Raw genomic sequence first — 12,979 nt, forward strand, 5'->3', positions numbered from 1 at the left:
AGTTGTCTACTCTATTCAGTTAGTTATAGCAACTGAGTTCCTTTTCTTAAAATATATTTCCTTAATTCCAAAATAATACATCAGATGGAATCCTTAGACTACATTTTTATTAACCCCCACTGGCCAGAAGAAATTGAGAAACATGAGTTTATTTGTGAAAAATAAATGGGAATCTTAGGATTTTTTCATATTTATTTTTAATATTTCTTGCTTACTTTCACATAGCTGTCTGTTTATTTCTGCAGTGCTAGGGATCAGACCTAGGGCCTCACATTATGCTAAATGAGCACTCTACCATTGAGCTGCATTCCCCATCCCTCACTCAGGTTTCGAAAAATTAAAAAACAGGTTTTTCATCTCCCTTCTAGGTATCTGAATTCAGAGTGGTATTGTCAATGAACATTTCAAAGGATCATTATTATTTCTGTACACTCAATGCTACAATAATTCAAAAGATGAATTCTGGAAACCATTCCCACAAACTAACATATCTATGAAATCTATAGACTTGAAAAGAATGTTTTTCTCTGTATTTTATTAAAAGAGAAGCATGCTACAGCCTTCCTCATGTAGAAGACATTATAAATGGCTACACACATTTCCTGTCTTGTAGAACAATTATAGTGGTTGGCAGGCACCCACAACTGGAGGGGACACAAAGAGAGCGCCCGTTAGAAATAGGTCAAGGGAGTTTTATAAAGGAAAATTGGGAATGGATCCACAGAAAAACAAAATGAATGGATTTTACATAATTACTACAATCGAATAGAAACTTCATCTGTTAAAATCCTACATGTTGTTCATTTCCCAAACAATTTTAGATTTTCTCTTGGAAGAATTTCACTGGATACACTAGTTATAAAATTGAAAAAGATGTCTATTTACTTATTGATTATTTAAAAAAATGAAAGATTTGAAACACTAAGGACAGAATTTTTAAATGGTAAAGCAAATAATAATATTCAAATTATATATTTTTATTCTGAATTCACTCAAAAATATGTCTAAATAAAATCATATGCTATTTCATTATTTCTATAATTGTCAGAATGGGTAAATAATTTACTTAAAGAGCTCACCAATTTAAAAAAAAAAAACATTTAGAGTAAGAGAATACAGCTTAGAAAATACTTTTAAATTCTAGGACATTTTGGAGATTAGGTCGCTCTGGTTCCCCCAAACTTTTTTTTTTTTGGTTTTGTGTATGGCTGACATTGAACGGCTGTTTTATGAAGGCACCATTTGTCTGCATAGGGTGATGGTTTGGTTCAGGCAATGCAGCTTAGGAGAAGCATTTCTGGAGTTTACCCAGAGGACAGCACAGTTCAGAGAATGCTATTCCTGAGCATGAACCTGCAACTTAATTTGTCATTTAAGTTTGAAATCCACTTAAAGTAACTTTTAAACTGTGAAAACAAGGTCTACAAAATCTAACCTTTTTGTAGTATGAGACAATTCATATGAAAGATTATCAACTGGAAACTGCCACTCTATTTACTAGACCTTAAGGTAAAAATAAACCACCAAAGACTAAGCATGGTTTGGACAAGGGTTTACAACCTCATCTACAGAGAATCCACTTTATGAATCAAAGCAGTGGGCTAAGGAGCCGTAAACTAACCCTTATCAGCCCTCACTATGTGATTAAATTAGGAAACATTAGTGGTATTTACTCTTAACATACAGTAACAATGCCCTGTTCCAAAACAGGAAGTGACGGCTATTAACAATCTCTTGTTATAACATGATCCAAAAGAATATGACAGTGGCCTTGATCAATGGGCAGAAAGAAACGATTAGCTGCCTCTACACTTAACATGATCTCTACAAAGCACATGCTCTTTGGCCAAACACTATCCTCTCTTAGTTTACAAAGATGTGATTCTGGAACTGAACTGAAGGTCGGAGCTAAGCCTTCCCTACTTAAAATAAAGTTTGGTGTAGGTGCACAGAGGTATTCACTACATTATTCTCTTGGAATGACACATGTGCTTCTATTCTTCTCCATGCAGATAAAAGAACAAATAAATTAGTGTCTGAAATCTGTTCTTTTATGACTCTGCATTTAGTCATTTTTTTCTTCCAACATAAGAAAGGTCAGGGAATACAATTAGTACAGGCTCGATAAGAAGCCAGTCACCTCCCCCCCTTTCCACCAACATTGCTCAAGGGACTCACTGGGTGCAGGTGAATGACATCTTACCTAGGGCACCAGTTGCAGAACACCACAAGGCCTCCAGACCAAGAGGCTCAAGTGGAAAGAACAAGAGCAAACTTGTTTCTGAGAGCTTGTGAGACATCACTGCCCTGAGAATGCCCAGAAATAGCTGGGGAAAAATTTAAGCAGAGGGCAGTAGCATGGGGGTTGAAGGTCTTGACAAACAAGCGAAGATTGGGAGCCATGGAGATATGCATGTAAATAATACTTGACCTTGCTTATACCCATGAACTCCTGAAACCTAGGCAGTCTTTGCACCCTGGCTCTATTTCTGGGTTACTGCCACTGGGTCATGGCTTCAGGCCTGCATCTACTTCTGTCCCTCATCAGACATGTTGGGCTGGCTAATTTTCCTGGCCGGCTCCTGCCCACCTGCTCTCCCCTGAGTTTGTTTTCATATGCTTGGACTCTGCTACTCGGCCTGCTGTCCTGAAGACTGATTCTGCTCCTATATATGAATTTTTGTTACTTCCATTGTGGTACCACAAAAAAATATATACATATTTGTAGTGCATGCTTATATTGTCAGAGACTTGGGAGGCTGAGGCAGTCACAAAATTTAAAAAAGGACTGGTGAATGTAGCTCAGTAGCAACCTTGGTTCAATTCCCTGTATAAAAAAAAATTATATATATATCTATATATTTTTTTTGATCTTTGCCCCTGGTTCCTGGCACAGAGCACTGAAAAGCCTTGGAATTTCCTGAGTGATGAGTTTCTTTCATTATTCCTAAGGATTCATTTTTTCATCTCAGTTGACTTTATTCTAAGAGATGACTCTGGGTGGCCCCCTATATAGCTTCAATATGGGGGCTGGTGGCCTGCCAAACCAACCATGGGATTAGAGGGTTTAGAAATGTCAACCCTACTCTCTGAATTCCAGGGAGGACAGAAGAGCTGGAGATTGAATTCAATCTCCAATGGCCAAAGCCTTAATCAATAATTTCTATGTAATAAAACTTTAATATGAATTCTGAAACAATGAGGGAAGTTTCCAGGGAGGTGAAGACATCAAGATCCTGAGAGGCTGGTCTGCTCAGGAAAGCTCTGGAAGCCCCACACCTGCCCACCTCAGCACATCTGCCCCTCTGCACCTTTTCCATTTGACTATGAATTATGTCCTTTATAATGAACTGTAATCCTCAGGAAAATGCTTTCCTGAAGACTGAGTCATTCCAGCAACTTGTCAAACCTGGAGGTGGGAAGAGTCATGGGAACTCTCTCATTTGTGGCTGGCTGGGAAGAACTGCAGGTGGAGGCCTCATTTGTAGCTAGCATCTGAAGGAGGAGCAGTCTGGTGGGACTGAGCCCTTCACCTACGGAGTCTAAGTTATCTCTAGGTAGTCAGTGGAATTGTTGGATACCCAACTAGTATTGGAGGGCTGGAGGATATGTGGTTCTGGAAAACAACACAGCACCTATAATAACCAGGGTGCTGAAATTTGTCCTAAGTGTATTCAACATTCCAACACTGCCAGGTGGTAAGGAAATGAATTCTCATTGGAGAGACAGACACATACATCAGCACAAAGCCATCAGGCAAGTAACGTCAACCCCCAACCACGCTGGCCACAGTCACCATCATCTCTTGCCTGAATTACTACAAAACCCATGATGGGTTTCCCCACTTCTACCTTTGCCCCTCAGCAGAGCAGCTACAGGGATACTTTGAGAAGGCAAGTCAGATCATATCACTCCTCCACAGTGATCTGGTGCCTGGCTGACATCTTCCCCTGCGTCTGTGACTTCCTTGGCCCTCAGTCACTTCACCCCAGCCAGGCTGGCTCCCTCCTTGTTTTTGGAACATGCCAGGCGGCTCTCGCTGAGGGGCTTTGTCTGGAACATTCTTCCTCTAATAGCTTATGACCAATTCCCTCACCGCCTTCAAGGGTTTGCTCAAATTTCACCTCCTCCATGACGTTTATCCTGACCACACTATTTAAAACAGCAACATGCGTTCCCACGTAGCCTCACCGAACTCCCATCACATTTTCCTTGTCCACCTTTCCCTTTGTTTCATCATACGATATGCCATATCATTTGGTCATTTATTAGATTTACTGTTTGTTTTCTGTCTTGCTCTGTGAAAATGAAAAACTCAACAAAAGTTGTTATCGATATCCGTTTCATTCCTGGATATATTCCAAGTCCCCAGCACAAAATAAAAGCTTAATACGTGCTATTTGGATGAATAATTTTATGAACAGAAGATTATTGGCAGAATCCTAACTAACAATGGCGCACTGCAATCAATCCCCAGGTTAGATGTCAAGCCAAACACACGGGGCACACCTGCAGGAAGACAGGAGAGACCAGTCCAGAATGATTCAGTTTGTACCTGACAAATTCTTTCTTCTTGACCAGACTTTAGAACTCGCCTCTGAGGCCTGTTTCCCAGTAGGCCTCATGTTCAGACCCTGTCTTTGCCCTTATCTTTGTCGAGTTGTAGCAGGAACTCCCTAAGTCAGTTTGGTGAGAATTCCCCATCCCATCACCCTTCCTGGCCTTCCACAAGAAACCTATCAAATCAGTTTAGCAAGAAGCCCTCCATCTTCCATGTCTCCACATAATTCCCAGCTGTCTTCACTGTATTTCAGTTGAACTCAACCCCTCCCTCCATCATGATAGTCTTCATGCCTGCTGTAATCATCCTGAATAATGTCTTCCTTACTGATTTAGCAAACGTTCAAATAATTATTTCTTTAACACACACGGTGCTGTGTGACTTGTTTAAGATCAGACTCATCACGGGACCCCAGACCACTCATCCAGGAGCCATGGCGCACGTTGGAAGCTTTTGTCTTCTGACTGGTTGCTCTGGAATCCACTGGGGAGTCCAACTCCCAAGCCAGGACCCTGATGATAGCTGATAGAAGTATGGCCAGGAGAGATTTGGTTTCCTAAGATTCTGGGTATACTCTCAAGGCTGGCTGTGAGAACCAGGCTTCCATGTTTGCAAGGTATCGTGAATTAAGAAGATGGGCACTTCTCCATGACTGAATTCCCCATCTACCCATACCTCTCCCATATTTGATGACCCTGGGCTCACTGCTGCAGCCCTACTTCTGAACCTTTTCTTTCTTGTGGCTTGATTTCACTAAGGATAATTTAGAACTTTCCTAAGCTGACTCCTCCAAGACCCCCCCTCCCCTTCACTTCTGTCTTCCTCCTCTTACCACCCACCTCTGGTGGTCCCTTCAGTTCCTTTGAATCCTTTGGTAGGTAGGCTGCCCTCCAACCCTGACCTCCTCTGACCCCTGCCAGAACTTTCCCTTTCCACTCCAGCCTCTCAACTCCCCACAGTTACTTAAATTTTGGACCCTCTTCCCCCATGAGGAGCTCACAAAGGACGCGGGGACCCTCAGAAGCAATTGGATATCAACACCTAAAAGTCTCCTCCATAAACATTGGTGGAAAACATTCTCTCCTTTAGAGCAGGTAACCTTGACTTACTCTATTTGTCGCAAACCCCAGGCAGATAGAATAAAGACTAAGGCAAAGACAAGAGTCAACTATTTTATAAAAACCGGTGAGTTTTGTATTACTGTGTTTACCTCACTCCTGTTTAAAATTATAGAACAAAAGCTATGAGGTCTCTCTTTGTGTCTGTCTGTCTGCTTAGGATGTTTAGATAGACGTGATATTTTTCTACCTCTGGAAAGCATCACCAAATTAATTTATGAATTCCCTTAAAGGAGTTCTATTCAAATTGGCTCAGTGATAAATAAGCACTTACATGAATTGAGCATTCCTAGAACTCCAGGAAAAATAGAAACTAACCCCAAAGCAAGCTCATACAATTTTTGAGTAAATCTCTAATGAATAAAGTCAATTTAGAATTATCGTTCAGGGCTAGGGTTGTGTGGCTCAGTAGTGGAGTGCTTGCCTAGCACATGTGAGGCACTGAGTTCAGTCCTCAGTACACATAAAAATAAATAAATAAAATGAAGGTATTGTGTCCATCTACAACTAAAAAATTTTACAGAAAAAAGAATTATTGTTCAATGAAAATGGGTATATGTTCTAAGCTTTCAGCAATAAGTATAATATAAGCATTATATTTGGATTTACTAATCAAATAAATTAATATTATAACCAAATGCTTTAAATTCTTTTTAAAACTTTGTATTTAACCTATGAAAATGATGAGGGTAAAGATGAATTGCTTAATGCTTAATACCTGTCACTGGACATATATCAAGCACAGAGGTAAAACAAACAACACCCATGTGTTTTAAGTTTTTGGTTTTCTTGTCTTCTTTATCTTTATCTTTCTTTATTTTTTTTGTTTGCTTTTTATGATACTTGCCTAACACGAAGATGCTCTAAAAATACTTAACAGGGAAGTAACTTGAGAAGATTCTAGCTTTGTTTAATATTATAATGTCTACTCAAAAGTTTCCATAATCTTTTCGGTAACTTGAAACCTTAGAATTCTGTTAGGTAATAGATGTTTATTAGAATTTCTAACTAAGATAAACTTCTGGCACTTTAATTACTAAGCACAAGTTTTAAGTTGATAAAATTTTGGCTTATTTTTATATGGTGTATAGAGGCAAAATATATTTTGGTCTGTTAATAAATATGAAAAATTGTACTACAATGCACATGCCTGCCAAAATTTTGAGAAGGTACATTCATAAAATTTGCAGTCAGAATTACAGAATGCTGGTATGTGACAGCCAATCCACAACTATCCACACCGTAATTTTCTCTGTTAAAAAAAATGTTACCAATTGTTAAATGTTATAATATATATTATATTATATATATGTAAGTGAAACTACTGAAAGTATAAAGAGAAAGAGAAACAACTTTCTATGAAAAATATGCAAAGTGTGTTTTTACTGAGGAAGAAAAAAAAGAGCATTTCATCATAATAGAAATGGTTGTTCCAGAAATAAAAAGAGGAAAACATAGGATAAAACCTGACTGGATATGAAAAGTTATAGAAAGTTTATGAAAAATTATAGAAAGTTTATGAAAAAATAGCCCCAAAGGAATTTTATCACATGTGGTCAAAACTGAGGTTGAATGGACTTATTTATAATTTGTTCTTTTGTTTATTAATGGCAAAAACCTATTTAAATAACAGGATCTTCTTGGATTATTAGTCTGCCCTTAATAAGAAATTTTTAAAAGGTTTTCTTTACTTTTTGAGTAATCCACCTAGGAAACAAGAATTCTCTGTCTTATCAGAATAATTTCCTGTCTAACTTTTATTGTGTCTTTGACTATTTAAGAGGACCGACTAGTCTCACTCTTAAGAGTTAAGTTAAAAAAAAAACAACTGTGTTATCTCCTTTTAAATTCTTTTATGGTCACTTTGATTAAATAGGTAGCTAGGAATTGTTTCACAGCATCCTAGGACCTGATTCAGCCAGGAGTTCAAAACTTTTAACATTTTTGAGTTTTATCTTCTCAAAATCAAATCCTAAAAATGTCTCAATCTGCAGCTGACTTTGAGATTTCCCAGAGGGCACTTGGAAAATCCCCAAAGATTTATTCTTTCACTTTGTAAAAAGAGTGGTAATAAAAAATAATTAGGGGCTGGGATTGTGGCTCAGTAGGAGAGCGCTTGCCTAGCATGCCTGAGGCACTGTATTCAACCCCCAGCACCACATTTTAAAAACTAAATAAATAAAATAAAAGTTTTATGTTCATCTACAACTAAAAATATTTTTTAATTAATAATAATTGGGGGGCTGGGGATGTGGCTCAAGTGGTAGCGCGCTCGCCTGGCATGCATGCGGCCCGGGTTCGATCCTCAGCACCACATACAAACAAAGATGTTGTGTCCACCAAATACTAAAAAATAAATATTAAAATTCTCTCTCTCTCTCTCACTCTCTCTTTAAAATAATAATAATAATAATAATAATAATAATAATAATAATTGGGCTTCTTGTGGCTCAGGAAACTGAGACAGGAGGATCACAAGTTCAAATCCAGCCTCAGCAAATAAGCAACTCAATAAGATACTGTCTCTAAATAAAATACAAAATAGGGGTGTGGATGTGGCTCAGTGGTTGAGTGCACTTGAGTTCAATCCCCAATAACCCTTCAAATAACAATAATAATAATTGGGCTTATTTAATATGTTTAATTGAATGAAAAACTTAGTAAAATAAAAAATAAATTGTTAGCCTTCCCTCTGTTATCCTTGTGTAGGTAAATACATTAACAAAATATTTCAGAAGTTGTATGACACTCCTAGAAAAGTTGTTGATAACTTTGCTATCCTTGACAGTCCTGTTATAATGTTATCCATCATAATTCTCTTTATTTTTAAATGTATGCTACATAAATAACTGAATTTTCAGATCAAATGCACTCATCTGCTCTTTAACCACAGTCATTTTAAAGTCTTTTTTTTGGTCCACAGGAAGTTTTTGTTATACTCTGATGCATCCTTGAAAACATCTGTGATCAAATACAGACCAAAGTGCCTGGCTCACCCAAAGGGTGATCTCAATCAGCACGTTGCCTTTCACCTGCATCTGCACGCTCTGCTCCAGGAAAGAACCCTGACTAGACCCTGACAGCTACACCATCTCCAGGACATGCAAACCAGGAAATCCATTAGACTGCCTCTTGGCCTCCTCACTCCACCATCTGAAGAGGCTTTGAGGCTGATATCTGGAAATCTTTTTAATGAGCTGCCCTCTAGTCTCAGAAATTGGATGTACAGTCCGTTCCAGTGATTATTCTTTATTTTTATTTTCATAGAAATCCCCCTTCATTAAATGCCTGACCTCTCACACCATCCAGCAAATGTTCTGTACTACCAAGACTCAGCAGAAGGCTCAGCTAGTAGTGATGAACTAAAGATAATGGAATGAGAAATTCATTTAAATTATTCAGAGAAAAGAAAGCTGTCCCTTCTTTCCTTAAATGAGAGAAGGGACCAAAAAAGAGTCTCTCCTTAACCACACTTTAGGCAGTCTCCTCTGAGACTCTTTTCAATTAGGGTCCTGTCTTTGACCTACCTGGCTCAACTGTAGCAAGCATCCTGATGAATCCATTTGGTGAGAATCCCCCAAACTTGATGTTTGATCACAACTTACATCTCATTAAATTCCTTATCTTTCATCCTTCATATCTTATCATTCCATCAAGCCAGTTAACAAGAATTCTCTGATGTCCACTCAGTAATTTTCCATCCACCAAACCCTAACTCTGAATGCTGGCTATAAACTACCCATTGAACCCCATCTCTCTCCTCTACTGCAATAGTCTTAGCACCTGTCCTGAACAAAATCTCCCTTGCCATTTTAACAAGTGTTAAATGAATTTTTTTCTTTAACAAACCCTATGACTTTAAGCAAATCATGTGACCTCCATTTTCTCATCTACCAAATGAGACCCATCCCATAAGAGGAAATCTCTTAGACATTGTCACCAGCTTGAATGGATCCCAAATATGTCATGCTCCTAAGTGTACTATAGCTAGAGCTGCTTCTTCTTTGGCACCCTCATGCATTCCCCACCCCCCAATCTAGTCCATTCCTGGAATCTGCTTTTTGTACCATCACATACTGTTGCTCCAATGTCTTCCTGAAGGCAAAGGATTGAGGGATGATTCTCAAAGCAGCCTTCAAGAAGGGACATCCTGTATATTGCAACTTTTAACTTAAAATTTCAAATGGGTGTATTCAATAATGTATCTGGTTTTATGTTGGCATATACATAGCATTTCATATAACTTAATAGATAATTTAACTTCTCCCCACCCCGCAAAAAGAAAAAAATTACATAAAGCCAATGCCTATGAAGGTCCTGTATACTAATGCTGAGACTCTGAGGAAGCCACCACCATCCACACACACCAGCAACCTCAAGTACAAAGCCCCAGAGTGCAAGCCTAGGCTCTATCTTAAGCCTTAAAAATGATCTTGCACTAGGAACAAGGAGACCAGGCAACTGTATTTCACAAATTTATGGTCTTAATGGGACAGGTTTTTACAAGTCTTAATTGCAGTGTTTATTAAGAAAAAAAAACTTCAAAGTTGATGCTTTGACTCTCAACACATCTACTTTATGTATTCAAAATGTTGTTCTATGCAGCCACTAATATTTTGGCTTTAAGTAAACTGGGAATTCTAAGTAGCCAAAGTCCACGTAATGTAAATCTCTGCACAAAAACACCTGAATTAACTGCAAAGTTTATTCATACTTTTTTCTAGCTATAAATAGAATTTATCACCTAGTGCCTGTACAGACAATGTAATTTGTCGGTTTTTCAATATCATTAGATGCTTCAAATCAATCTTGATTGTTGACCACCTATAATCAGTATTAGCATCAGTGATTTTATATAACCACCAGTTTTCAAATAAATGTATAAATGAAATTATTAAAAATTAGTTAACTGGCAAGGTAAATGAAAATGAGTTAGACTTTCACTTGAAAAAACATCTACTTCTTAAACTGGTGGGGGGAAGTACTAATACAGAAATACTTAAGAAGGTTAAAAAAAATCCACAGCAATATTGCAAGATAACATGAGACAATAAAGTACATTTCTTTCATGTCCAAACAATTTAGTATCAGTAGTAGTAAGAAAATTCATCTCAGACAACTTCTAATAGTATCAGAAAATAAATAATACCTTGTGCATTCTTTTTTTTTTTTTTTTTTTCATCTCACTATATTGCTCAGGCTGGTTCCAAACTCCTGGTCTCAAATGATCCTCCCACCAAGCCTTCCAACTGCTGGGAACTATCAGTGCACACTACCATACCCAGCTTCTAGTCATATAATTAATTTAAAAATCAGTCACAAGATTAATCTGGATACACTAAGAGACAAGTTCTACTGAAATGATAACATGAAATTCCTCTAATGAGCAAAATTGTTTTCAAAAAGTAAAGAGAAAAACAAATAGCATTTTCCCCTAATGTTTCAAATTTGAAAAGCCTTTTTATCTGCTGACATAGTTATTAGCTTAAAATGTGAAGCATTCCCTGGTCTCTATGGCAGTAAAATCTCAATTAAAGAGTGTGCCATTGGCATACAGCAGTAAAAATTATAAAAGGGTGTTTTGTTATATGCTTGAAAAGAAAAGAAGAACACAGAGAAATTTAAGCAGTAGTTGCAAATATACATAAATGTTACATTTTTACCTTAATCCTCAAGTTTGTAAAATAAGCAATTTGAGAAAAGGAGCAAGCATTATCTTTTATCATCATAATTTATAAAGGAAAAGTCTCTCTCTCTCTCTCTCTCTCTCTCTCTCTCTCTCTCTCTCCCTCTCTCTCTCTCCTTCATCAGGTTATTCAGTACAATTTCAAGTACTTCACAGCTATTTATTTTATATTTTCCAAATAATCATATGGTTGATGCAAGATACTAACATATACATTTCATGAAAGAGGAAAATAAGAGAGTTTAATCAACTCTACAACATGAATAGCCACATAAGGAAACAGAAAAATGCAAAACTATGTGTACAAATATGAAGAAATTATTTTTAATCCTTGGCTTGGCTTGGAATGTTATATATGCAATCTAATTTAAACCTGGAGTATCTCTATATAGAGAGTATATCTATATAGAGAGTTCCTCTGTATAGAGGCTAATTCAGTTTTACCTCTAGAGAACAGGCATTTGTTTTTGTCTATCTACATTTCATTTGGGAAAACCTGACAAGCCTTAAAATCTCAATGCAAACAACTGTTTTTCAATCTAAAATATGAATTCATTTACCTATTCTCCTTGGTCTCCATTATCACTTCTGAAATGTTTGTCCTTGAAAACCATGAAAGTACTTTTCTTCCTTCTGTTTAAGTCTTTTGCTTGTCTTGTCTTTAAATGTGCACTCCAAGTTCAGCTCTTCCTGGCTGGTGAAAAGCTGGGTTTTGCCTTCAACATCCTTTCATCATCTGATGTCAGAAAACATCCTTGTGTTTCGTGTCTGTGTTTCTTAAAGTGTGACACCCAGCCTGATAATGACTGCCTTCTGATCCAGTAACCCCTGGAAGTTCTTAAGGTAGAACACTGGATTGGCTAAGAGTTCTTGGCTTTTCCCCAAAACAAAATTAACTTTTTTTCATCTGAGAATCTCTTGTATTTCTTCTTGAAGCTGCAGGGGGAAGATGTTATAGAAGTCCTTGGACTCGGTCTTAATCCCCTTCATTTCAGCAGATACAAAATACTCCCTGGCGACAGCCTTTCTTCTGGCTCTTGTGACAGGGGCATCTTGACCTCACTTCTGGGGTCCTGAAAGGAAAATCAGGGAAGGGTAAACACCAGAATAAGGGAAAGTTCTCGAAGTCAGTGCACTGAAAATGCAATTCCTCATGGAAAACAGCCATGGTTCCTAGCTCCAGTAACCTTCTAATTATAAACCACAGGTGGCACTACAGCCAACCAGCATGCCATTTATCCCTCCCTCCCAGCAAGACACACAACCAACAAACACACACAGCACCATACATGGAGGTCTCTAGAAATTAAAAAAAAAAAAAGTCTCCATTTAGGTTCATGCTCTATTTCCCTGGCTTCTTCCAAGTGGAAATATGTGCTTCTCCTCACATACAATGCACTTTCTATTCAGGAACAACACCTTTAAAACTCAAACCTATGACTTGACACACACAATATTTTGTGTTTGAAAGAGAAACATTTACCTTGGAAAAAAGAAGAGTAGCCAATATCATGCTAAGCAAAATAAGCCAATCCCCGACCCCCCCCCCCCAAAAAAAAACAAAGGCCAAATGTTTTCTCTGATATGTGGATGATAACTCTCAATAAAGGAGGA

The 12,979-nt window shown here is 37.7% G+C and overlaps 1 protein-coding gene across 4 annotated transcripts in view; it reads right to left on the reverse strand.

Annotated features, from left to right (window-relative positions):
- The window catches only part of Sacs (sacsin molecular chaperone), a 77,568-nt gene extending 65,082 nt beyond the window's left edge, over positions 1-12,486 (reverse strand). For all 4 annotated transcript variants that reach the window (XM_026394967.2, XM_026394966.2, XM_026394965.2 and 1 more), the window contains exon 1: positions 11,926-12,486. In XM_026394967.2, coding sequence (XP_026250752.2) covers positions 11,926-11,945 — 20 coding nt within the window. In that variant the 5' untranslated portion in view covers positions 11,946-12,486. The remainder of the gene's footprint in view (positions 1-11,925) is intronic.
- Between the last annotated feature and the right edge of the window lie 493 nt (positions 12,487-12,979).

This window comes from Urocitellus parryii, chromosome 2, assembly GCF_045843805.1.
Source record: "Urocitellus parryii isolate mUroPar1 chromosome 2, mUroPar1.hap1, whole genome shotgun sequence".
NCBI classification, from domain to species: Eukaryota; Metazoa; Chordata; class Mammalia; order Rodentia; family Sciuridae; genus Urocitellus; species Urocitellus parryii.